Here is a 27533-nt window from a genome sequence, read left to right on the forward strand (position 1 = left end):
CTCATTCTTGACTTATTCATACATCACTGTACCATGATATTTCATAACCTGAAAGCTAATTGTGAATTTGTATACTCCATTTAGTTTGAGAGTTTTGAATGAAGACTTTAAATTTCTCTGTTAACAAAAGTAAATAAAATACATTAGATATTGTATGTTAAATAAAACGTGTCTATTAAAAGAACACATGCTGAGGTTGAGTCACTATCTGATTAAGCTTCATTTTAGAGCCCATAAGCAATACATGCTCAATTATGTTTCTGTTACTGTATTTTAATTTGTGCAAAACTGACACAGAACACAAAGGTTATACCAAATTGTTGTTTTGTAAATAGAACTAATCTCTTTATCTCTTACCCAGGACGTAGTAAAATGAGATTCTGGTCCCGTGCAAATGTTCAGTTTCTACCAGGAGAATCACAGTTCTCATGGAAGAACCTCAAAGTGTGCAGACATTCAAGCTTTTCCTCCCAGAGCAAAAATAATTAATCCAGGAGAAAAGTAATCTGGGAACAACTAGGGTGAAATCACCCCCAGGAGAGTTTCTTCTGGAGACTGAATATCTACCCACTTTTCCCCAGCAGCTGCTCCCGTAAATGAGGAGGACAGGGCTTCCCTACCTGCTTCTCACTCTGCAGTTCCAGTGTAGGGTGAGGTGGGACATTTTGGCTACACAGCAAGGCTCCTGCCCTTTGCCACTACAGCACAGCAGACTGCTTCACCCTGCTCTGCTTTGTGTCAGCTGAGTGGCTCAGATGGCAAGGAGAAGTCAGAGGGGCTGGGAACTGGGTGTGCACAGACTTTCCCCAACCCAGGCTCCAAGCCCTGCCAACTTTTATGTCACTGCCCCTGCCACCCAGCTACATTTCAGGGGGATACAAGGGAAAGCTGGTGTGGCTGAGAGCCAGACTCTCTTCTGCCATTTTGAACTGAGTAGTCCCAGGGGACTTTTAGAGAGTTTTTCTGAATGTGTTCACACTAGTCAACACATGCAAGTTGGAAAGTGGGTAGGATTAGCCTGTTAATTCATTTTTATATGCTTTACAAGCTAGAGTTTTATAAAAAGTTACTCATACTTTTTATTCTCTGGCTCCCAGTATGTAACTATAATCTGGAACTTCATTCACACCATTCTCCCCATGTCATTTATTTTCTCTGCAGGACTACATGCAGAATGTTCATGGGAAGGAAATTGATCTATTGAGAACTACTGTGAAAGTCCCTGGGAAGAGGCCACCTCGAGCTACATCAGCTTGTGCACCCATCTCCAGTCCCAAAACTAATGGCCTGTCCAAAGACATGAGCAGTTTACACATCTCGCCTAATTCCGGTAAGATGCAATCTTGTTATGCAACATAAAAAAGGCATTTTCTTCCAGGCTAATGTTTGCATGTGTAAATATATGTGTGCATTTATACATATATGCTACCCATATAGGAATATCTATATAATACATCTCAAACCTGTGTGACAAATGATGTTTTTGGCCAGTAAATCTTCCCTCTGCCCACTAATTTGTTTCCCACAAGAGATCCCAAAATTTTGAGAAGCTTTAAATTGCTACTTTTTTCAAAATTATTTTAAAGCACTTGCCAGACAAATGCTTCCTAAGGCTTGAAAGGGTATTAGTCAATCCTGCTCCAGTGCTAGTTTACTAGATCCAGTATCTTTAAAAATGATAGTCTTATACTGTTGTACAGGGCAAACCCAAATTTGCCAGCATGATTCACAAAAGGCAAGTCTAAATTATTGACTCTAAATTTCTGAAATTCATTGTGAAACCCTGTTTGAGGTCATTTAGAGAGAGGTTTATAGCTTCCTGTGAACCCTGTACAGTGGGATTTTGGTAACTGAGGCATTTGTCTGTAGAGGTGAGGGGATAGCAGGAAGCTGCGGGAAAAACAAAAAAACCCATTTCCTGCAAAATGCAGCATACTTGATGCCCTGTTGGTGGGATGAAGACTTTCTCGATACATTTGGGATGACATGCATAAATCACTGGCTTTGCCATTCATGATTAATGTGGACATCCCCTGCATGTGCTGACAAAACCTTTCTAACACAATGTTGTCTGTATACAGTACGCACTACAACAGTAACTGTGACATAAAACAGTACGTACAACCATAGCAAAGCAGTCCAGTGCTCCCACTAATCAAGTATTCTGTCCCAGACAGTGACAGATGTCATATGCTTTAAATGAAGATGTAATCCTCCAAGCATCCATAATGGACTTAAGTACATAGTGCTATACTAGTGGAAGAGGGAAGAAGAAATTACGTGTTGAAACAGTATAGATCAATAACCCTTGTGACCTTATAATAGTACAGTTGCAAACATTATTACTTGTCAAATTCTTGTATGGCATATTATATTAATTTCACAGATGATGTTGACTATCCAAAACTGTGCTTAGAAGTTGTCCCCAAAAGCTACCAGTAGCTCAATACTAGCATCTTAGCACTGAAAAAAATGTAGTTTATACCCACTGCTTAAGGTTTTCTTCTTTCTCTTGCCAGTATTTTCACTCACTTTTTTTTTTTAAAACAAGTTCGTGCTTTTCTAATTTGGGGAGAAGAAAAATACTAAAAAGTATTCTCAAAGTACTACATGAATTAATAGTAAAATATCCATATAAGACATCTTATAGGAGGTGCTGGGCACCCACAGGTAATCACAAGTGATTTGGCTGCTTTGAATACAGTAAGAGTTCAAGAAATATTCTATATTATTATTATATAGCTAAATATGAAGAGCAAATTTGTCATCTAAACTGAATAAAGACAGACACTAGGGATTCTTCCCATACATTCATTCAGAAGGCTTTAGACCTTTTTTATATTTCATTTTAATAAAACATTCTAAGTTAAAATCCTTTATTTTAGGACTGTCAGTATACACACAAAAATAGTCTTTGAATTGCTTTGGCAATTGCTTTCTGTGACAAAGACAAATCTACTATATGTCCATGTGGTAAATACAAAAGTTTGAAAATATTTGAAAATTGTTTAGGAAAATCATTATAGGAAATGTACTTTAAACCTTGAAATATTGTGCAATTTAAATATATCTTCAAAGAAAAACAGAGGAGGAAGGAGAGAAGTGATGGAGACAGGTATCAAAGTGAGTTTGAAAAGAGGTGTGTCCCATTCTTCATGCTCCATTCTCTTTGTGGCGGCTTCTCTTTCCCTTCCCTGGCTAATTCCCCTGTGCCTGATGGCAGATCGCCTTTTTTCCCCCTGCTCCTATCAAAGTCTTTTTTTCCCTCTATCCTATTTGTTCAGATTCATGTATTACCCTCGTGGCCATGAGTCCTTTACTGTGGCACACTAGTACAGGGGCGGGCAAAATACAGCCAGCAGACTGGATTCAGTCTGGCCAGCTATTCTTTCCAGCCTACGAGGCACCGAAACAGTTTAGAAAATTAATATTTATCTGCTTCTGGCTGCCTGACAAAGATGACAGGAGCCAGGTGCAGTAGGACCCAAAGGGAGCCCGCAAGACTCGGGAGCAAGGCCAGCCCAGCACTCCCACCACCTCCCCACACTCCATATACCCATGCACCCACTGCCCCCCAGAAACCTATACCCACCCCCATGCCCCACACCCCCACACTATACTAGAGTAGGACTTCATTTTAAACTATTGCGTGATAACTTCTGTGTACACTACACAAAGACATGTAAATCAGGCCAAAAATATTTTTTGAAATCAAATTAATGAATGTTGTAGATGTTTGATTTTTAGAATATAATTGGGTATTTTTCTGGTTCTGGGATGGCAAAACCCCTTGCTGAAAGGAGTATTTCTGGGGGCAAGGAAAGGCTCTTTTGGTGGCAAAGGTCAGGGATTAGGAAGTAGGACTTCTGGTCCCAAGATGGCAACTGGGGGTCAGGGCACCTGTCAAGGGTCGGGGCTACCCAAGCAACCCTTGACAGCTTGCCAAAACTCAGTAAGTGGCCCTCTGCCCAAAATAATTGCCTGCACCTGCATTAATATGTCAGTAATACCTTTTGCAAGCAACTCGTTCTTTTCTCATCCTGTTCCTTCTGTGGCTGTTACCTTCTCGTGGTGGCTCATTCTTTCTTCACAAATTTAACCTTCTTTTTGGTAGTGGCTTCTGCTTAACTTACTGCAGGTTAAAGGATGTTAAGCAAAGGAGAAAACAATTAGGCTTGAGTCCTTTCTTTTGTCTTTGTATGGGATAAATATCATACTCTTCCATCATTAACTTCATTGATAGCCAATCACAATGAACGAACATAATAACTGTGTGTGTTCTCAGCTGAGCTGTTGCTGTTTTACATTTAAAGAAACAAGTCATTTAATTAGTATTTTAATTTTTTTAATTGTATGAAGTTGGACAGTTATATGTGACAGAGGCTTTGTTGTCCTGATTTGTGTTTTGTGAGAGGCACTTATTGGTTTGGCATACTCTTCAAAGTCAGTCGTGTTGAAGCTTTTCTCTGTAAACAGTAGAAGCACTACCTTCAAATGCAGAACGTGGAAAAAATTAAAACTGCAGAGACCTCCAGAAATTGAATTGTTTGGAAGGGCTGCTGTGGCAGACTGAGGGGGGGGTTGTAATATTTCTGTTTGAAATGTGTTCATGTTATAATAATGTTGCATGCCTCATATGTCTGACTTGACTCGTACAGGGGAAGGTAGGGGGCTAAGAGATAATGAAGCCAGATTTGTCAGGCCTATGTGACAGAAGATACATCCATCAAGGATCTGAAAAGCCTTGCTGACACTTCAACAAGATAGGATTGTAGGTGACACACGGGAGGAGTCCAGGGAAGATGAGAGGGAAGCATCACCATAGATGGAGAAAGCCTGGAAAAGGCAGGCAGTAAGCTGTGAACGAGATTCTAAAGAAAGTGAACAGCTGGGCAACTTTTGATCTTGGTCTTCTGTGGACTGGATTAGGGTCAGAAGGACTACTTAAACCTTTGGAGGCTACCAGAGAATCTCTGACTGGGTGGGCTTTACCCCAGTAAATATCTTTATGGAAGAGGAACTATCAGTTTTTCCACTTGGAACTTTAGAGTGCACTTCTCCTTACCAAGAGATAGAGCCCCTCCCTCGGCAATTGAACTGGTAGGTAGCTCTCTAAAGCAGAGCCAATGAGATGAGCAGAGAGATTCAGGGACCAAAAGACCAGGGTCTCAGAGTTAAAATAAGCAAGAGTTCCCTTTAATCTAAGAGCCATGCCTAGGCTGGCTTCAGGGGGTAGTCAGACCAGACAATACTGTGGAGGTACTGAGCAAGCCCTCTCCACTTCCCCCCTACTTCTCTTGTCCCAGGGGTTCCATGACAGTCACGCAGACATGCAGATACATATATGCAGGCTCCTATCCTGGGGGTTTTTAAGAGGAGGTTAGATGAACATCTTGCTGGGGTCGTTTGACCCCAGTATTCTTTCCTGCTGTAGATGATCTGCTCAGGTCCCTTCCAACCGTAGAAACTATGAAACTATATTATCTTGGGCTGTAGTTGAAATGCTAAGTTAAATGCTCAGTTGAAGGAGCATGGACAGGCTGCCACTGTATGGCAAATGGAGGTGGCATTGGGAAAACCATGCCAACATGGTTTGTTCTTGCACTTTGTGAACTTTCAGCACACTTTGTTTTGTAAATACTGCTGTCTTGAGCAGTAGCACTTCTCACTGTGCGACTTCAGCAGACCATGGGGAAAGTGCAGTTTTAGGTGGGCTGGCCAGCCAGTAGTAGAATTATAAAACCAAAACCTCTCCTAGAGAGCAGAGATTTCTGGGATGAACCTCTTTTTCATGCAGAACTCATCCTTTTGAAAATTAGAAGCCCAATCCTCAAACAGTTTCTTGCTGCTGTTCCCAGTTACTGCTCAGTAAAGGTCATGAATCTTTAGAAATAATGCTGCTTGCAGATGTAAAAAAAACCCCAGCGCTTTACTTTAAACTCCATGCACCCCCACACCAAGCCAAGTGCATGCCCAGGAGAGGCATCACATTACAAATCTAGCACTTCAGCAGGACTTTTTTGGTGCTTTTATCTAATAGCTGATTGAAACGGCTATTGGATAAAAGCACCAAATAAACCCACTGAAGCACCCAATCTATACAGACTGTGCAGAGCCAAGTTGAACTAATGTGCTGCTTCTTCCAGTTCTGGGTTTTTTTCCCCTTGTCTGTCAGCACTACCTGTTCAACATTTGAGACTTAACTTTCTGTTAATTCTGAGTGACTGAAATCTTTTTGTACCTAGAATGGCTCGAATGAGTTGGGTTTGGCAAGGGACTAGCCATTGTTGCTTCTTCCCCCTTGTTGCTTTGAAAAATTAAAAATATATAGTATAGCTAAAAGAAACATTTGGGCTAAGGAGTAGGATGGTGTACCAGCGCCTTCCATTGTAAACCTCTTCTGCCATGGTTATTCTTAAACCAAAATAATTTGTCTAAATAGCTGAAGGCAAGATCCTCAACCAAGAAGATGAAACTGAGGGGAAGAGTATTGCAAATGAAAGGGAAACTTCTTCCCTTGGAGATGCTTTCTCTGTCATGTAAACCAAATTTTGGGGTACCCTTTTAATCTTTTGACTAACATAAAATGACCAAAAAAATTTAAGGAAAAAAAGCAAGGTTGTCACACTCACTGATAAATCAACAAGCATATTTCCAAATCCTGAAAAAGTGACAGATTTAGAATAGCAGGTGTCTGGTAAAGAAAGGCCAGTAAGTAGACTCAAATATTAATACTAATAATGAATAATCACATTCTTCTGGTAGAAGTGTAAACTCCACGGAATATTGACATGATTCATGAAATGCGTCGAATCAGTCTGTTGATGGCACCCTGTTAAGTTCAAGTTGTTGGCCTGCAGCTTAAGATGACAAATCTTGGGGCATTTGGAAAATCTAAACAATTAGTTTCCTTCTAACATCCTGAAAGAATTACAGTGCTATTTTTTTTTTCCAAAATCAGGGTTGGTCAAAGCTTACCTTCTTTTTGTATCTGATGAACTCATTGCAGGTCTTAGTCTCTAAATCATGATGATCAGTCATGGTGATGGTCTGTGGGCCAGATCCAGTCCCCAGAGTGACTATATCTGACCTGCAGTATGGGGGATCAGCAGAAAGTGACTTGGCCCAGCTTGTTCCCTTCCCTTTCTACTACCATGCTGCTGATCCCCTCCAAAACCAGAGGTTGTCTTTTCCTCTCCCTCCCCTCATTCTAACATGGGAAGCCACATGCCTCCATACTTCTCTTTCTACCCTCATCCACTGCTGGAGAGAAATGGTGGCTTGCAGTGCTGCTGGATCATAATCACCCAGTCTACTGCACTTAGAAGGTTGAGCTGGCTCTAAACCAGTGATTTACGTTAGGGAAGTAAATGATCCACAGATTACAAAGTAGGTGATGCAGTTAAATTCACTTAAGTATGATGGAAAATGAGCAAATTAATATATTTCTGATATGGCAAAACAGTAGCTTCAAAACTTTATTAAAATAAACCATCTGATAAAAACCAGATACACTATTAGTAGCACTAAAAACACCTGGAACAGTTGGATAGCTATATCTGCCTCTAAGCTGTCAATCAAATGAAAAATCCAACTTTTTTTCTCAGTGGAGCTCTTTTCTCAATTGTTTTAGCATTCATATCAACAGTAAGTAGAGGCAGGTACATAGAGGCAACGGATTTAAATAATATAATGGAAACATTAGTGTTTTAGAAGATTACATCACCAGCTGTAAATCTGAGATGTGCTAGAGGCATTCTTTGCAGACACAGAATATCACAGCTTCAGTTCAGCTAAAGGAGAAATGTAAGCATGTGCTGTTCAGCTTTGATGTGTGCTAAATTAAACTAATATTTCTGTGGGTTTTGTTTTTTTATTTTGAAAATACTCATTTCAAAATGTTCTTATTATGAGATATTCTATTGGACTGTAGAGTGACTACAAAGGAGAAAATGCAGCTAAACATGCTTGAAGTACAGGAAAAATATGTACAGCATTTGTTTCTTCTAATTTCAGGCACTGCGTCTTTGAAGATATTTCTTATTTTAGGACATTTTAAAAAAATGAGTTATGGTGAAGAGATTTGAATATTTGGTACCAGAATGGCGGTTTGAAACCTGCAGTGCCTGCCATGTTAAGGTTTCAAGTTGACAGTAAAGCAGCCATCAAGTGGGTGCATGCCTCATCAAGGCTAGCACATGATCGTAGGAGGACCCTGGAATTGGATGAGCTGAGCAGGCAAGGAGGCTGAGCTGCTCCTGTAACATCTTGGAGGTAGGGCAGGAGCTATAGGGATGGTTTGGAGGCTTTTGGTCCTGGGCATGACCTGAAACTGCACCCTACTGGGGAAGGTGGCCTGGTGGGACTCCCTGTAGTGAGGGAGCCCCTAGGAAATGCCAGGCCAGTTAGCTTCCTGGTGAAAAGTGAGGAGGGGTGCCTGAAAACCCCAGCCCCTGCCTATGGGCGGATTACCAACAAAGGAAGAGACCTGGGCCAGGCAAGCCCAGAGGGGGACACCTGAGCCCAGTGTAGTAGGGCCAGGCATGGTGGAAGCCACATGAGCCACACTGCAGGAGAGACCCCAGTAGTGGAGGTCAGGCATGGTGGAAGCCACCTGAGCCCCAATGAATGAGAGTGCAGGGGGCCAGGCACAGTGCAAGCCACCTGAGCCCAACAGGGTGCAAGAGCCCAAGTGGCCCTAGTGAGGAGGGCAACAGTGAAGTGGCCCAAAGGGGATGAACCAGAGAAGTGGCCCAGAGTGAAGCTGTGTGGCCCTAGGGAGGGGCAGAAGGCCCAGAGTGGGGCCGAGTGATAGTGAAGTAGCCCAAAGTGGGCCCAAGCGTGGCCCTAGTGAAGGGTCAGAAGGCCCAGTGAGGGGCCAAGTGTGTAGAGTGGCCCAGTTGAGGGCAGTAAAGATGAGTGTCCCTAATGAGGGGCAGGATTACTGAATTGGGAATATGGAAAGATTGGATGTGACAATATGGAAGGACCAGAAGTGAGAATGAACGTCAATGAGGCACGGGGCACGTGTAAGGGAAGGCCAGAGCATGTATCAAGGCCCTTTGCATCAGAAGGGACAGCAATGGGCACCATCCTGCCATAGAAACAGCAATCATATTTATTTCCATTAAGGCATGGCAGACGAGTGAGGCAGAAGTTTAGCTCTGAACAAGCGGCCCTTTGGCACTGAGACCTGACCCTTAAAGGCCAGCCTGTTACAAATGGCACTAGTAACTGCTATGATATGAAGAGCAAGATATGAATTAGCCAAAATGTATCCTTTTTTTTTGAGGGAATAAACAAAGAAATTCATGACTGTAAAAAAAAATGCAAAATATTACACACCGCTGAAAATTGTGTCCATTGTGCTTTCAGTTTTTATTTTAACTTGCATATGAAAATGATGTGTAATATAGTTACCTTCAAGTTGGGGGGGGGCGGGGTTGAGTAAGACCAGTCATATATCCAAAGTCAGCTGGTATTAGTTTTTTTTTTCCTAGACTGGACTGCCATGTTCAGAGAGGTATCCAAGAATACTGTTTTTGACTGCAGATACTCCAAGACACTTATCATATTATATCTAAGTATTTCTAGTTACATTAAGCTCCATTTCTTTGAAAAAACTAGGTAGAAAGTATTTTCCCCAATTTTTTAGAATCAAGACAAATTACATGCTCCAGTCATTAATTACATGCTCAAGTCTGAGAAGGGATTGCAGCTGGTGATATAATCTTTTAAAATTCTAATGTTTCCATAATATTATTTAAATCCATTGTTTCAGTGTACTTATCTCTATTAGGTTGATTTCTTAAAAGTTTATCTGAGATCAAAGTTCTCATTAAAAGTTTTAAGAAGCCATTACTATCTTATTGATTTTGAATATTATATACATGTTTTTAGAGGTGCGCCAATAAAGATTTTTTGGGACAATACCAATGGCCGATTACTAACAAGCCATATCAGCTGATACCAGTCCATTTGCTGATATGTGGCCCGGCAGCTTGGAAAGCAGTGTCAGGCTGGTAAGTCTGTTGAGGAGGAGGGAAGGGGCGTGGGGGGAGGGCATATCGAGGCGCCCACAGTGAGGAAGTGCAGCTGGGGCTGGGGCAGAAGCAGGTGCTGCCCAGCCAAGGCAGGGTGATGTGGGGTGTGGGAAGGAGCTGCGAGCAGCTTATCTGAGCGGCACGGCTCCTGCTGCTGTGCGCACCCTCAGAGGAGGCATGGGGGGCATGTGCCCCCCGGATCTGTGTGCAGGGCAAAAGCGGGCTGCTGCTGCGTTCTGAGGTTGCGGGGCAGCACTGGGCTCTTCCTGGCAGTGGAACTGTGCTCAGGGCAGGCAGCAGCTGTACTGGGAGTGGGAGCTATTTGTGGGCTACAGCACCCCTGCCTGGAAGAGACTGGTGCCACCCCAGCCCACAGTGGCAGCCCACTCTCGCCCTGCACATAGATTCAGGGAGCATGTGCCCCCCCCATCCCTCTCCCAGGGGTGCTCTCTAAGATGGAGCAGAATTCTGTCAGTACCTTAGCCACTTACATAATCAATACTAGAACATCTTTATTAGGAAGAGAAAGTAGTTATGGGTCATCCTGTGCCTGTTCTCTTTGCTGTTTTATGAGCTGCAGCCAGATTAATCTTTTTTGTCATGAGTCAACTCTGCTGCAATACATTACTGTTCAGAAATAACACCAAAATGGAATGGAATAGCTTCACTTTGCTGAAAAAATAATTAAACACTTTTGCACACTTTTCCTGTTGAAACCCAGGTGCTTATAATCCCTTCTTGTATTACCCAGGTGTGCTGTCAGAGGCTGGGTTGTGTGCTCCAGTGATACCTCTGGTTGATGTTCTAAGAACAGGACCTGGTGTTTTTCCCATAACAGGTCAATCTCAAGATGTCATTACATAGGTGACATGTTTTCTCCTCCCCTACCATTTTTCATTATGTGATGTAGCAGTCCCAGTTCTTACCTGTCCTCTCACCTTCCCTCTCACAAGCCTTTCTATGCATGTACATTCAGTATCATGTTTCTCTCATGTATACATACCATTTATTTCTTTTCTACATACAAAACTCCATAAAGTTATATTTCAGAGATGTCTGTTTATAAAATTTCTGCTTCCCGACAGATGTAATGCAAAAGGAAGTTTTTGTGTTTTTCCACAGTGACAGCATTTTGAGCATCAAAATTTCAAGGTGTGAGAGCGTGCAAGCAGATAGCAAAAAAAAATTATATGATAACCCAGTGAAATTTTTGCCCAGTCTTGTCATGAACCAATTTTTGGAAATCCTTATGGATATTTGTTCCCATTGATTGTATTTTTTTAAATGCAGGGTCCCAGCTTTGTAAAAAAGTGTACTATTTTAGTTTTTAAATTGTTCTACAGAACAGTAGGCCTAACCATTGTTGTATACTTTTGCTAAAGTACTGTTGGAGTAAAAAAAGGAAATAGATTCTTTGTGGCGAGGTTGTAATAAAATGTGTGAATGGTTGCCGTATAGTGTTTTGGCAGTGGCAAGTGATGTAGCTGTGATGGTCCATGAAATATGCAAGAGTCAAGGGTTTTGGGGGAGGGTGGGGAGTGATATCTTTTAGTGGATCAACTGAGTGATTGGTCCAATAAAAGATATCACCCCCCAAAATTCTTGTCATTGAATTCAGCTATTACAAATCTGCACAATAACTGGAAATAATCAGTATTAAATCTGTTCTTTAAAATAATTATTAATAGCAGATGGGGCATAGACTTCATGTACATATTTGTTTAATCCTGGAGTCACTGTTTAAAACTACTTGTAATAATGTTTGGAATGGCACTTCAAATGCTATTATATGTCTGAGAACAAAAGTACCTTTTCCTGGAAATATTTCTCCCAATTTGAAATAACTTTTTATCTGACTTTGTTTTCCTGACTTTAAAGGTTTCAACAAGAGCACAGATACAACCATCCATTATTAAGGATCACAGTCCTGACATCTGCCAATTGATTGTTGCATCCTTAGCATCTAAGAGAGTAATCTGGGGGAAATAAACACCCAAAACCCCATAAATCATGTTCCCATTCTTTGCATTGTTCATGGCCCCTGAAATTAGGCCACTGAGGGGAAAAAGCAGTTAGTGAGGGAATCTAAAGGAGATTTCTTCAATTAACTACTTATTTTCCAAAACCCATAAAGCTAGTTAGCTTTACTGATTCCCTTTACTCTGGAATATATATTTATAGAGGAGAATAGTGAAAGCTAAGAAGTAGATGAGACAGTGAGACAACCAACCATATACACTGGCTGCCATAAAAGAGAGTCTGTGCATTAAGGGTTGTATTTGCTGGTAGGAAGCCAGCACAATAACAATCCTCCCCCACAATAACAAACCCTTTTTTACTTCTTCACTTCTGACAAGTCCTGGCATTTTATTTGAAGATGTTTCTGGCCAAAAGAGGGCAGGGACTCAGTGTTGCAGTAAAGTGCCATTTGTGGGGTGCTCCTTTGCGAGATTCAAACTGAATGCATCCATTCCTCCAAATTAATTTCAGAGATAGTTTGTTTGCAAGTATTAAGGGTTTGCACACATTTATCATGGGAAATGTACACTTGTATGCCAAGTTGCTTAGAGAGAAGGATGGCATAGGTTCTCACTTCATTTTAGTGTGCCAGGCTTGTTTACCCCACAGCTTTTAAAAGATGTACCGCTAATGTTGCAAGAAGTCCAACTTGCAGAATATCCCATAAAACTTTGCACTTTAAAATAAATAAATCACAGCTAAAATTATGTGAAAATGTTGAGCCTTGTCTTGTGCCTTATCAGTGTGCCTCAACCCTGGCCTGAAGAGAGGTGGTTCTCAGACGTAGCCAACTCCTGCTGTTTTCAGAAATGCTGCCAACAGGGAGTGCCAATTATAGTGGCTATATTATTAGGATTTGACATCTGTCCATCCAGCAAATTGATCACTGAACAGCTCTCCTTCTTTAGAAGTTGTTGGCACAACTTTCATTGCTTTCACCTGGAATAGGATCAGACCAAGTTTTTAATTATTGCCAAGCTTGGTTAGATCAAAGTGGTGACCTTGAAATGAACTCCATATCCCATAATCTGTCCCAGGAGTCATCCATTTCCTCTTCTGTTACAAACAAACAGAAACCAAATAGAAACATACAGCAACTGATATAGAAAGTTTGCCTTTAGAACTAGTTACTGTTGCAAGTAAATTGCTTCCTGGTTAACACAATTTAAGAAGACTTTAGTGCTTTTAAATTTACATGTAGTGGTGTATGTGCAGTATGTGAAGTATGTTAAAATGTGTTAACTAGACAGCCGTCAGTAAGTATGTTAAACATTATTATTTGCTAACTATATGTGACACTTTGGACGTGTTACAAAAATGTGAAGATGCTCTCCTAAATGTGAGTTTCATATCTGTTATTAATCATGATCATCTATCAAAGCTATGCAGTGGCCATTAAGTAATCTTATTTTACACCAAAGTACTTAGAATCAGATTAAGTTGTAATGGACTGCCTTCCAGACATTCTTTAAAAAATGTTAAGCACAGTATTTATTTTTAAGTTGGAATAGTATACTTTTAAAGTGTAATGCCTAACATGACATCATCAGGTTCCAATAGCAATACAGATTTTCCTTGCATCTAAATTATCTTCCTTTTAAACTGAACTGAAGTTTATAGTATTCTTCATCAGAGCAGATAGTCATTTTCCACCAAAATTTGTCATTACAGTAAACTTAGAAGATTAGTTGTAATAGCCTCTGAAGTATGGTGTGTCACTTCCTAGGAGATAGGGAAGGCATGCAACCTAATAATACATGGATGATATTATCTATCTTTAGTAGGCATTGTTGAATTGGGACCTAATCTGAAATCTGCTGGTATCAATAAGTGTTTTTTCATTGACTTGATTGAATTGTGGTTTATGGCTTTTTTTAAATTGCGGGTATTTTGTGAGATTAGGTTGTATAATCAAACTCATCATCACTTTAAGGGGAAAAAAAGGGTTAATCAGGTGTGGTGCTTAGTAAACTGTATAGTTGTACTAAGCCCAATAATCATGAAGTTGTTTTACAGTGTTATTTTTTGCTCTGAAGTATATTTTAATAGCACTGGCTGTAAAGAAAGGAATGAAAAATGAGAGGGCAAATACTTTCTTATTTTCAAAGACGAGGCCAATTTTTCCCCAACATGATACTTATGAGTGTGCATATATTGGCAACAGTTTGGCTGAAATATTTTAGCCTGTTCCAGTACACCAGACAGGCTTACATGTTAACACAGGAATGTTTTCTATATTTTCTACATGCAAGTATGATTTTGCTCCAGACTAGAAACTTGCTAAGTTTGGGCCTTGGTAAAATTTGAACAAAACTCCTTTTATTAATTAACAAAATCTGGTTTTCATTTGATTTGCTAATATAGAAGATTCTCAAATGAGTCATTTTATTCTATTGCTAGTTTTGTTCCTGATAATCCAGCAACAAGCAATATGTAAATAAAAAGAAAGATGTCAGTTTGCATACAGAAAAAAGTGAATTTATAAGCGCCTTGGAGATTACACTCTCATCCCAGTTGAGGGTGATCCTTCAAGGACATTTTTGCAGTTCACTCATGAAATTGCTTGCCCTGATCAGAACTAGGAGAAAAAATTAGATGTAGTTTACAGTAGCCTGAGCTTCTCCAGTGTATAGCCAAGGGAGAGAGAGATTTATTCAAGTACATTTTCTTTAAGTTTCTGTTAATCTTTTAACAGTTCCTTGCTTGGGTTTTTAACTGTGCTAGAGATTGAATTGGGTTAGAAAATGCTGTATTTACTTGAATTCCTTCTTCCTCCCACTTCCAAATAGGGCTGATTGCTAATGACAATTACCAAGATAAACATTTAAAATATGTTTTGAACTTTTGTGGACCCAAATGTAGATGCTCAACTAGACAAGATCATTTACTGATTAGACTTCACTGGTTTAAGTCTGACTGATATTTATGCCTCAATGTTCTCTTATGCTATCTCCTATATAAGATTACAAATTTGCCTTGTCCTGCTGATGTGATCTTGTTGAGTTTTGAGTATTACATATTGAAATACTAACCAGTTGGATGTTAAGACCTTTGCAAAAACTGCTAGCTTTTCCCCCCCAGTGATTTTAAAATATTAAAGCCATCAGGAGGGTTTAAGCTGATTTACCAAAAGGGAAAAAAAATTCACAAATGTGTTTTGAGTATTGAACTGCCGTTGACATCTAAAGTCCCAACCATGCTGTTTTCCTCCACACTCCAGCAATCAGGACATCCAGCAAACCCATAAAAAACCAAACTAATAGCATGAATATTCAGTGACCTAGAATACTAATTATTGTCATGAATATTAATGTGATCGGACTTGCTTTTTCCTCTTCTCTTTCTCTCTCGCTCTTTTTTTTCCACTCAGCCGGCTCTAAAGATGGGCCATAATGAGAGCATTTAAGAGAGAGAGCGCTCTCCGCCGTGACAGGGACTGGGGTAATAAGGAGAGCTTGATTAACGTGGTGCACTTGGGGGAGAGATGAGAGGATTCACGTGGTCCTGTTGTGGGGGAGGCAATGAGGCACCGGCGGCTGTGTTGCTGCTCCCTCAGATTAATGAGGCCTAAGAGTGCATTAGGAACAGTGACAAAGGTTTGATCTAATGGGCTCAGTCATTTTTCCTTTGAGTGACAGACGCACAGAAGTAATTGGCTGTGCAGAATGGCAGCTCATTGGCAGTACTTAAGGATACATTATCCCCGTTGTGTGGCCCGCAGAGGCTGTTTATCAAAACTGCTCACACTGCAGACATGCATTCGCTAAGCTGCTGTTACCGTGGTAATAGCTATAAAAAAATTTAACATCAAAATAATATCTATTGTCTTTTAGAAAGAAAGTTTCTTTGTTTTAGTTTAAAATGGCATAGAAAATATTTTTATAATGATGGTCTACTGCATACCCTAAGAGTCAGATTCTTTAGGTGCACGATTACAGCTGTTAGTGTTTGGGGAGGTGTATTGCTAATACAAGGATTATGAAGTTATTTTTCTTATCCATTAATTTTCCTCAATTTAGATGTTTATCTGATGTATGTATAAGGCTTTTTTCCCCCACTGTAGACATTAATAACTTCCATGAGCATCCAGAGGGATAATGATGCACTTTATGGAAGTGTGGTCACAAGCCAGAACACGTGTTTCACTTGCACATGGAAGTGGTAGTTCCTTTTAATTAATTGATGTTACATTATTAATTTTATAAAGTTAAGCGCATATGTGTTTGCAGCATTCAGGGCCCAAAACAACTTCTCACATCAATGCAGTGCAGTCACCTCTGGGTTGTTAAGTAACAACTCATGAACAGCACATGGAGATATGAAACAGAACTTGTGCTGTAGGTAAAGAATAGTTTATAGACTCGGAACAGTGCAAGGTATATTAAATGTGCACATTATTATTTAGCTAAAAACACCCTTTATTTAATGAAAATGTAAGGAAAAGTGTTATGCGAACTTGAATAAAAGTAATTGGTCAAGATCTTGATTTTAAGTTTCATTCAAATTACAGCTTATCTGATACTGTTCATCTTATCTGAGGCTTTGGTTCAGTAATGGCTGAAAGGAAAACGCCTTTCTACTAAATCATCAATTCTCCTTCTGTGGCACCAGAGCATTTATTGTGTTAGCATTCTCCCAATCTGTTGATAAAGACTGACCAAACTTAATTTGTGCCTGCAAATAAGATCCCAGCCTGGCTTGAGTGGTGAGTTCAGAATTTTGCATAAGTAATTGAGCCGTGTCAGTAAACTTATTTTCATAAAATCACTTCAAGGAAAAAACAATCTCAGAAAAATATACTAAGGAGCTTTTGGACTGCTAATAAAAAGAAGTTCCAGGACTCTTGAAAGAAAATGTGAATGCTTAGTCCCTTTGACCTGAACTGTTTTATGAAATGCTGTTAGCCCCTCACTTCTTCTACTACATATAAGGCACAAAAGCAGAAAGTTATTTAGACCCTCAGCATCTCCCAGATGAAAATGGTGGGCTGCTAACTCATATTGCACTTGACAAGATGGAATCCATAGCAAAGAGTTGATGAGTAAAATACGTATTTTTCTTTTTCTTTCCCTTTTCCCATTAATAACTCTTGTCAGTAACCTTAATTTAAAAGTTTAAGTTATCAAACTCTAGTCCTGCTATTTCTCTTGCCATGAATGTTACCTACTAATGATGTTCCTGATAGCTGACAGTCCATGTCTTTATCATTTTGACTTATTCTGCTTATTCAGAATAGACTCTGCTAGATGCTGCCCAATTAGTAAGTAGCAGCAGTACATCTAGATTTCAGCACTGGGCATGAACTTGGATTTTGGGCCAGCAGGGGAAGAAAAAAAAGCTCTTTTTATCTTGGAGGGTTATACTATGATAGTCAGTGACTCATTACTGGATTCTTTAAGGGCCAGTTTTCAGTCCATTCTGCTAGGTCGGGGTGTCCAAACGGTGGCCTGCATGAGGGGTTAAGTTGTCTCCAGGCCCCTGCCCAGCTGCTGCTGCTGCTTCCACCATTTCTCCACCTGCAACAGCTGCCAGAGTCTCTGGATTCCCACTTCCTCCTCTGACTGCTGCTTCATGCCTCTAGCCCAAGGAGGGTTGGTAGTGTGGCGTGAGTTCGGGGCCACCTGCAGGGGGACAGGGATCATGCAGTGCAGTGGTGGGGCAGGTGTCTGTGCAAGCATGTAGTGGAATGAGAGCTGGAAAGAGCATCTGCTCAAAACACAGCTTAGTGGCCTGTGGCCTGCAGCCCCAGAACTTGTGGCCCCCAAAGGTTTACAAGTTAGACAGCCTTGTGCTAGGTCATTGCAAAAATATATTTTAATAAGCATTGAAAGGAATGCAAGGCCAATGGGGCATTTCCTGAATCATCACCAGCCTCCACAAAACATTAGCCTACCAAAAATAATTTCTGCATAGTTCCAAGAATTGGTTTACTAGGGAAATGAAAAAGGAGTAGAGATGGTTGTGGTTGGGGTTGGGCATTGGAGGGAGGAGGTGGAGAATAAAATGTTTCTTGCAACTTGTAAAATAGTGTTGTACTACTTACTCTGGCCATTTTACTACTCCATCCACAAAGAGCACAGGCCACATGGAGATGCTTCGTCTGCCTGACAAAGAGTATTTGTACCTGAAAGTTTGCAAAGAAGAATTTTTCCAGCTACTTGAGTTGGTCTAATAAAAGATATTGGAAGAACCTTGTCTGCCTATGTCCTTAGACCAACACAGCTACAACCTACACTCACCCCTGTCTTACTACAGAAAATTTTTGGCCATGATTTTCTAACACCAGGCCAAGTTTTGGCCTAAACCACTTGACAGTGCCTTTTACTGAATTAGAGGGCATTCAAAAATATGCCGTATCTTGCACCATAAATTCACCCAGTGTGATTTAGAACAATTAACCCTCTGATATTAGGAGTCAGAATTTCCTGACCCACCATTCTAATGTATTTTTCATTAGTGTTAACAGCTGGTGAGCTGAGCCCTCTGGCCTTAAGAGGTTTATTTCCTTTTGGAAGAGAAATTTATAGTAAAAATAAAGAGCATTGCACAAATAAAGCATGAATGTAGTGATGGCAGATGCTATACCCTAGCTGGATGTGTTTCCTGGCTTTCTTTTTATATACTCTTCCAGTCTTTCTCTTTACGTCTTGTGTAGCTTGGTTTGTACAAGTACAATTCTTCCTTCGCAGTGTATGTTTTGTATCTGAAGACATCTTAAAACCAAACTGTTTACTTTGGGGATGATGGGAAATCACAAATGTACAGGCTGCAGTGAATGAAGACTGCTTGCATGCATTTGAATTGTTTGTATCACTTTTTTATGGTACAGTTGTGAATTATATTCATTTTGCATTTGTAATTAGTGGGCGGAACAGATGGTGAAGGCTTAGTTTGAAGTGATGTGTCCATTAAAAAAACCTGTGCTGCCCAGTGATGGTTTGCTCTAACTTTTTTTTGTTGCTAAGTTGTAATGTATTGGAAGAAGACAGAAGTAACCAAAATAGTTGCCTGTATAGCATCCCAGTAAATATTAATTTTGCATACAAATAACATTACAAATGATAGACTTCCGAGAAGGAAGCAACCAGATAAGTACTGAACAAAAATGTATGAAATCATGTGTTTGGATAGAATTTGATTAGTACTTCCCTCCCCATTGCACCCTAGCCCCTCTAAAATGTCTCTAAATATTATGCATTTGACTTTTCTTAGTTTTCTTCCCAGTTAGGAAAGTTCTTCACAGTATTGAATCTGACATATTTAGTCCCTTTCAGTTTGTGTGAAGAGCTAAATCGAGCAATATAGACAATGCAAGTTGCATGCTATGTTCTCACACTGTGGACATGTGTGTTCCCATTTTTTAAATTATATTCTTACAAGCTGGGGGTAAATATGGTTCCCTAATTTAGTTCATGTGCATTGGGCTGAACATATGAACATGTACATTTTTTACGTTTTCACGGTGAGTTGGTGAGTTAAAAAAAAACACATTTCTTTTCCATGTGTCCTTTTATATTACAATTCTCACTTCGCTGAATAAGTGTTCTTTTTACGTTTTAACCAAAATTGTAATGTGCCTTGAATCTTAATCTTGATTGTATTTGTAGAGATTGTTTATGAACATGTAGTTGAGTGTTCTGTGAACTGTATCATAACAGGATATTTTATAATATATGAAAAGGTAGCTTAAAATATCATAAGGCTGTCTGTAGTTAGAAAGAGGAATTCTTCTTTTGATGCCACTTCGGTAGATGAAAACATTTTTATTCAATAGGAAACCAGCATCTTTTTTTGCTCATCGGAGACCAGTTCTGGCAACATACTGATATTCATACAGATATAAATGCCATTTTCACTTTGAAATGCAAATTGTTTAAAGAAAAATAGCATATGGTAGAAGTAAGTACCTTTTCAAATCAGCTCTTACACTTTAGGGACATGAGTACAGCTAAAATTATTCTTTGGAAAGAATCTGGAGCCTTTGACACATTGAAGCTTGAACTAATCAAGGCTTCCCAGTAAGCATATACACATATCCATATCAAGGAAATAGTGCTGAGAATACATGGATTAGCATAGTAATTTAACTGCCCCCTGCTAATCAACTTAAGCAACCAGCTGATGCATATATGATGTATTTGAAGAAGCACTCTCTCAGAACTCAGAATGGACCAGGTAGTTGACCATGCATTTCATGTTAATGCTGATATATTGAGAGAGAGGGAGATAGTTGCAGAAGTGCAGCAAGACCTTGCCTGTAAGAACTTGACATAAATGCATCACAGTGTGCAAAATTCACTTTTCCATGAATTTTGACTTCATCTTGTGAGCTAGCTGGCTTATTTGCTGAGAGACTGGAATGGTTCCTGCTAGTAGCCATTTCATTCTGACCTGCAGAATTAAAGAAATGTTGCTGCTTGGATGTGGGGAGTGGAGTTAGCCTCCTGGAGGAGGAAAAATGAGTAGGAGTGTAGCTTTGTGTAGTATAACAAGTCCATAAGAACAGCAGTTGGCATTCATAAGTCCTTGTTTTGATGCAAGCACAATATCATTATTTCCAATTGATGGTATTAGATAAGTGTCCAATGCCTGTTATAATTAGCTTAACTGCAGAATGAAAAATGAACAGTGGACTGGAAAACTCTGGAAAACAGAAGTGAATAAGTAATTACACGAATTGTCCTAAAACTGTATAGATTGTCAGAAAAACCCTTTAATTCAGTTTTATAAAATTCAGGCTCTCTGAATTTTCTAAATAAAGAACATTTTATACAAATTCACATGTGAATTTATTCAGAAAATATTCTTACCTTGACCAAAATTTAAATTAAAAATCAAACAATTGCTTCCATCTTCAAATGAGGAAAGTATCTGGTTAAGCTGGTAGACTAGAAGCAGATTTTATCAGTGGTCAGAAAAGGGTATAGAGCAATATTTAATTTAATTGTATCACAGTTCCATTAAAGAAGGTGTTTCCTAGGTTCCAAGAGGCTTTGCTGCCACCTATCCAAAATTCTTCAGAAGTCTGAATTGTTGTTGCACGATTCTACCAAATAATGAATTTGCTTGATAGAAAAGAATTTCACAGGTTGAATCTGTTTCAGCAGAAGTTTAAGTCATACATGAAGTTTTAAACATTGCAATTATAGCATAAAATACTCAGTATATTATGGACAGTCATCTTTAAATTTTTGCTCTTGTATCACATTGATATTTAGACGGTGGCCAGGCAGTTCTGCTTTTAATGGGCAGAAAATGTCAACTTACAAAATACCATCTCTTTTTCCAGCTCAGCCCCACCAGTTCAGACTGATAGGGATATGTCATCCAGACAGAGATGTCCAATAATTGTTTTCTGTCTTTCCATGGTCTTGCAGAAATATTCTGTCTTGTCTTTCATACACTAGTTTTCTCTTTCTTGATCATTGCTAGGAAGATTATTTTCCAGGAATCCATCAAAAGTCACTGTTTCATTTTACTAGGCATAGAGTGAAAAAAATGTCTGCATCACTCTTCAGTCCAGCATGACGGATGCCATTTTTAGAGCATTTGAGAAAGATTTGGAGGGGTTTATCAACAGGAAACCTAACTTTGCTTCTGGAAAATATTTTTTTTTACAAAATCCTTTACCATTTTGATTCCAAAAGTGCTTAAAATAGGTGCTGCAGCAAACAAGAACAAAGGATTACTGTGTTGTGGACCTTACCATGAGTCATTAGGTTCAATCAGTACTTTTATTTGGAAATGTTAGACTAATGAACATGGGAGAGAATGTATATGGAAAAAAATGCTGTAAAGAGCAGCATATCAGGCCACCTTTTAATTTGTTTCCTCTATAAAAAGACTTTCAGGAGAACCAAAAAAAATTGCAGGCTTTTCCTCTTCCTGTATAGTTCAAGCTGGAAACTGTAATTCCTATCCAGAAGAAAAGAGGAACCATTTACTGTTCAAAGTAAATGTACAGACAGTTAAGGCATGTAGAATAAAAGAAAAAACGATACTTGCAGAATCTCAGTTTCAGAATTAGTGGGGGTTGTGCGGGGTGTGGTGGTGGCAGCCAAGCGTGTGGGAGAGAAAGTGGGGTAACGGTGCTGCAGGCAGGTACAGAGCCCCTGCATTTGCTCTGGGACCAACAGGGACCCAGGGTGGGGTGGCAAGAGCTTGGAGACTGGGTGTGGATGTCTGCCTGACTGCATTGCGTGAGGCTCACATGCAGTCCATAAGAGGCACATGCAATGGAGCCAGCAGCCCAGCCCCATCTCTCTCATCCCAACCACGATACCCACACTCCCTGCCACATATACCCCCTTACTACCCACACACAATATACAGTAGGATAAACCTCCAGGCTGTTCCTGAGCCTCAGCTCCACCAGCTGATGTCTCTCACAGCTTCCAGCAGCAAGCTGCTGCTTCACCCTATATATATCCTGGATCTCAAAATAATCACTGTACTCAAGCACCTGGCTGCTGCCTGCTCCAGCCCTTAAAGTGTCAGGCACCAAGAGTGCCTGCTAAGGGTGGGAAAGGGACAGAAGGGTGGGCAAAAACTGCATGGAGCAAGGAGAGTGGAATAGGAAACTACTGTAGGTCTGACTTTGCCCCTGATGCAGACTCGGGGCCAGAGTCAGAACTGCAGCAGTTGCCTGCTCTCCTCCCCTCCTCCTTTAAGTTGAAATGCAAAGGACCAAAAAACCACTGACTTTGCAGTGAATATGAAGTATGTGCAAATTAGTATGGGTAAATACATCCAGAATTGATGCATTTTAACTTCCTACAAACTGCTGCAGCTTTCAGCACAGGTACTCCATAAAAAAGCAAAGCCTACAAAGGATGGAGGACGGGATTCACCTCCAAGGAGGATTATTCTGCACTGGTCCGGTCCTGCAGGAAGCAAACCAGGGAAGCCAAGGCTGCAACTGAACTCCAACTAGCTTCAAGCATCAAGGACAACAAAAAGTCCTTTTTCAGATATGTGGGGAGCCGGAGGAAAAGCAAGGGCAACGTTGGACCCCTGCTAAACCAGATGAGGCAACTGACAACTGACGCCCAGGAAAAAGCCAACCTATTAAATAGGTACTTTGCATCAGTCTTTCATCAGTCCCATGGGACGCCCATGCTTGCTATGGGACAGGGAGATCCGGGTGATGGGGATCCCCTACCCTCCATAAATGCTGACCTCGTGAAGGAACATCTTGAGAAGCTGGATACCTTCAAGTCAGCCGGCCCTGACAGTCTGCACCCCAGGGTACTCAAGGAGCTGGCGAGCGTCATAGCCCAGCCCCTGGCACGGATCTTTGAAAACTCCTGGCGCTCTGGTGTAGTGCCCGAAGACTGGAAGAAGGCCAATGTGGTTCCGATCTTCAAGAAAGGGAGGAGAGTGGATCCGGCTAACTACAGGCCCATTAGCCTGACTTCTATCCTGGGGAAGATCTTAGAAAAGTTTATTAAGGAGGCCATCCTTGATGGACTGGCCCAGGCTAACATCCTAGGGGATAGTCAGCACGGGTTTGTTGCGGGTAGGTCTTGTTTGACCAATCTCATTTCCTTCTATGACCAGGTGACCTATCACCTGGACCAGGGAGAAGAGATTGATGTCATATATCTTGACTTCAAAAAAGCTTTTGATTTGGTATCCCATGATCACCTCTTGGCCAAACTGGCCAGTTGTGGCCTTGGCTCCACCACGATCCGCTGGCTGGGAAACTGGCTCGGTGGTCGGACCCAGAGGGTTGTAATTGATGGCAGTCACTCATCGTGGTGCCCTGTGACCAGTGGGGTCCCTCAAGGCTCTGTCCTTGGACCCATACTGTTCAACATCTTCATTAATGATGTGGACATTGGAGTCAGGAGTGGACTGGCCAAGTTCGCCGATGACACCAAACTTTGGGGCAAAGCATCCACGCCAGAAGATAGGCGGGTGATCCAGGCTGACCTGGACAAGCTCAGCAAATGGGCAGATGGTGTTTAACACCGAAAAATGCAAGGTTCTCCACCTTGAGAGGAAAAACCTGCAGCATCCTTATAGGCTCGGCAGTGCTACGTTGGATAGCACTACAGAAGAAAGAGACTTGGGGGTCATCATTGACCACAAGATGAACATGAGCCTGCAATGCGATGCTGCGGCTAATAAAGCAACCAAAATGCTGGCGTGCATCCATAGATGCTTCTCGAGCAAATCCCGGGACGTCATTCTCCCCTTGTACTCGGCCTTGGTGAGGCCGCAGCTGGAGTACTGCGTCCAGTTTTGGGCTCCACAATTCAAAAAGGATGTGGAGAAGCTTGAGAGAGTCCAGAGGAGAGCCACGCGCATGATCAGAGGTCAGGAAAACAGATCTTACGATGACAGGCTGAGAGACATGGGGCTTTTTTCCCTTGGAAAAGCGCAGGCTCGGGTGATCTGACGGCCACCTATAAGTTTATCAGGGGTGACCACCAGGATCTGGGGGAACGTTTGTTCACCAGCGCGCCCCAAGGGATGACTAGGTTGAGTGGTCACAAACTCCTGCAAGACCGTTTCAGGCTGGACATAAGGAAGAATTTCTTTACTGTCCGAGCCCCCAAGGTCTGGAACAGTTTGCCAGCGGAGGTGGTTCAAGCACCTACATTGAACACCTTCAAGAGTAAATTGGATGCTTATCTTGCTGGGCTCCTATGACCCCAGCTGACTTCCTGCCCTTTGGGCAGGGGGCTGGACTCAATGATATCCCGAGGTCCCTTCCAGCCCTGATGTCTATGAAATCTATGATTTAAACACACTTTTGAGCAGCAGTTTTGTACTTTCTTATATAGCGGGAACACTGTGATTTGGGCTTCAGGGTATTTTAGGGAAAAGCCCAAAATTTAGCGTCTTCCCCAAAGCCCTGGAAACAGCTATTTGGCTGGAAATAGCCTAAAACAGTAGGGAGGAGAGAGGGTGAAAATAAAAGTTTAAAAAAAAGAAAAAAATCTTACCTGGAGCATGGAGAAGAAAAGCAGCAGAGCCCTAGGAACATGGTGGAAGCCCCATGCATTTCCAGGGGTAGTCTAGTATAGGTTGAACCCCTGCCAGGGCTCAGCCAATCATAGAATCATAGAAGTAGGGTCAGAAGGGACCTTGTAGATCTTCAAGTCCGACCCCCTGCCTGGGCACGAGAAAAACTGGGCTCAAATGACTCCAGCCAGGTAGGCATCAAGCCTCTTCTTAAAGACCCCCAGGGTAGGAGCCAGCACCACTTCCCTTGGAAGTTGGTTCCAGATCTTAGCCGCCCTAACTGTGAAGTAGTTCTTACGGATATCTAATCTAAACCTACTCTCAACAACTTGTGGCCGTTATTCCTTGTTATGCCAGGGGGCGCTAGGGGAAACAAGTTCTCTCCCAAACCCTTCTGATCCCCCCAGTAAGTTTATAGACGGTCACCAGGTCCCCCCTCAGCCTTGGCTTGTGAAGGCTGAACAGGTTCAGGTCCTGCAGTCTCTCATTGTAGGGTCTGCCCTGCTGTCCCCAGATCATGCGGGTGACTCTCCTCTGGACCCTCTCAATGTTGTCCACATCCCTCCTGAAGTGGGGCGCACAGAACTGGACACAGTACTCCAGCTGTGGCCTGACCAGTGTCGTGTAGAGGGGGAGGATCACCTCCTTGGCCCTCCTTGAGATGCACCTGTGGATGCATGACAAGATCCAGTTAGCCCTGCCAACTGTGACCTCGCATTGTCGGCCCACGTTCATCTTGGAGTCAAAAATGACTCCAAGATCCTTTTCTGCCTCTGTGCTCTCAAGAAGGGAGTTTCCCATCTTATAAGTGTGCTGCTGGTTACTACTGCCCAAGTGCAGCACCCTGCACTTGTCAGTATTGAAACGCACCCTGTTTTTGTTAGCCCACTCCTGTAAGCTATCCAGGTCTTGCTGCAGTCTTTCCCTTCCTATTAGCATGCTTACCTCACCCCAAATTTTGGTATCATCAGCGAATTTAAACAGGGTGCTTTTCACCCTGTTGTCCAAATCGCTGATAAAGAAATTGACTGAGCCCTGGGGGACTCCGCTGCCCACTTCTCCCCAGGTCGAATATGACCCATCCACCACTACCCTCTGAGTACGACCCTTCAGCCAATCTGCAATCCATCTGACTGTGTAGGCATCAATGTCACAGTCACCCAATTTCTTAATGAGGATGGGGTGGGAGACGGTGTCAAAGGTCTTGCTGAAGTCCAGAAAGACTACATCCATGGCAACACCTGCATCCAAGGCTTTTGTGGCCTGATCATAAAAGGCAATCAGGTTGGTCTGACATGACCTCCCCCTAATGAAACCATGCTGGTTGCCCTTGAGCATCATCCCTGAAGCTGGCCCATCGCAGATGTGCTCCTCGATAATCTTCTCAAAGAGTTTCTCGAGGATTGAGGTAAGACTGACGGGCCTATAGTTTCTTGGGTCCTCCCTCCTCCCTTTTTTAAAGATGGGGACCACATTGGCTGTCTTCCAGTCATCTGGCACCTGGCCCAAGCACCACAAGCACTCGTAAAGCCGTGCCAAGGACCCTGCAATAACCCCTGCTAGCTCCCTCAACACCCTGGGGTGGAAAGCATCTGGACCCTCTGATTTGAACACATCCCCTCCAGAAGCTCTCCAACCCGGTCCTCCCCAACCTGAGGTCTGGAGGCGTTCCCCTCAAGTCCGTCTTGCATCACGGTGGGGAAGTCCTGGTCCCTGCACAAGAAAACAGAGGTGAAGAATTGGTTAAAGAGGTCTGCTTTCTCCTCTGGCGCAACCACCAAATTGCCCAGAGAATCTTGCAGGGGCACCACATTTCCCGGTGCTTTCTTCATCCTCCCTATATTTTTGAAAAAGGACTTTTTATTATCTTTGATCTTGGATGCTAGTCCTAGCTCTATGTCCGCCTTAGCTTTCCTGACAGCCCCCCTACAGGCCCAAGCAGAAGAGGTATACTCCTCTTTGGAGATAGCACCCCCCTTCCACTGGGTGTACGCTGCCTTTTAGGCAATCAGGCATTCCCGGACACCCTTGGTGAGCCAGGGGGGCTTTTGGACACTCTTGCCCCCCTTGCTTCTTGTTGGGATGGTCACCCCTTGGGCCCTGAGTATCGTCTCCTTAAGGAACGACCACTTATCTTGGGCACTGAGCTCCCCTGCTCTCGAGAACCCCAGCGCCTCTCCCACTAATCTCAACTTGTTGAAGTTGGCCGTCTTGAAGTCTAGGGCTACCGACTTGCTGCAGGATTTTGACACCCTGCGCTGGATGGTGAATTCCAGCAAGCGATGATCGCTATCACCCAGGTGGTCAAGAACCTGGAGGCCCCTTACCAGGTTATCGCCTGTGGCCAGGACAAGGTCCAACAGGGCATTTCCTCTGGTGGGACTGTGCACCTCCTGAATTAAGTGGAGGTCCTGTATCTCAGCCAGGAACCTCCTCGAATGGTCCGACCCGGCTCCAGCAGATGTCCGGGTAATTTAAATCACTCATGACAACTACATC

General features: G+C 42.0%; 1 protein-coding gene across 6 annotated transcripts in view; it reads left to right on the forward strand.

Annotated features, from left to right (window-relative positions):
- The window catches only part of AGAP1 (ArfGAP with GTPase domain, ankyrin repeat and PH domain 1), a 561813-nt gene that overhangs the window by 388259 nt on the left and 146021 nt on the right, over nt 1–27533 (forward strand). For all 6 annotated transcript variants that reach the window (XM_090044999.1, XM_090045000.1, XM_090044994.1 and 3 more), the window contains one exon: nt 1162–1330. In XM_090044999.1, coding sequence (XP_089901125.1) covers nt 1162–1330 — 169 coding nt within the window. The remainder of the gene's footprint in view (nt 1–1161; nt 1331–27533) is intronic.

Source organism: Crocodylus siamensis, chromosome 4 (genome assembly GCF_052110815.1).
Source record: "Crocodylus siamensis isolate JL-2025a chromosome 4, ASM5211081v1, whole genome shotgun sequence".
NCBI lineage: Eukaryota > Metazoa > Chordata > Crocodylia > Crocodylidae > Crocodylus > Crocodylus siamensis.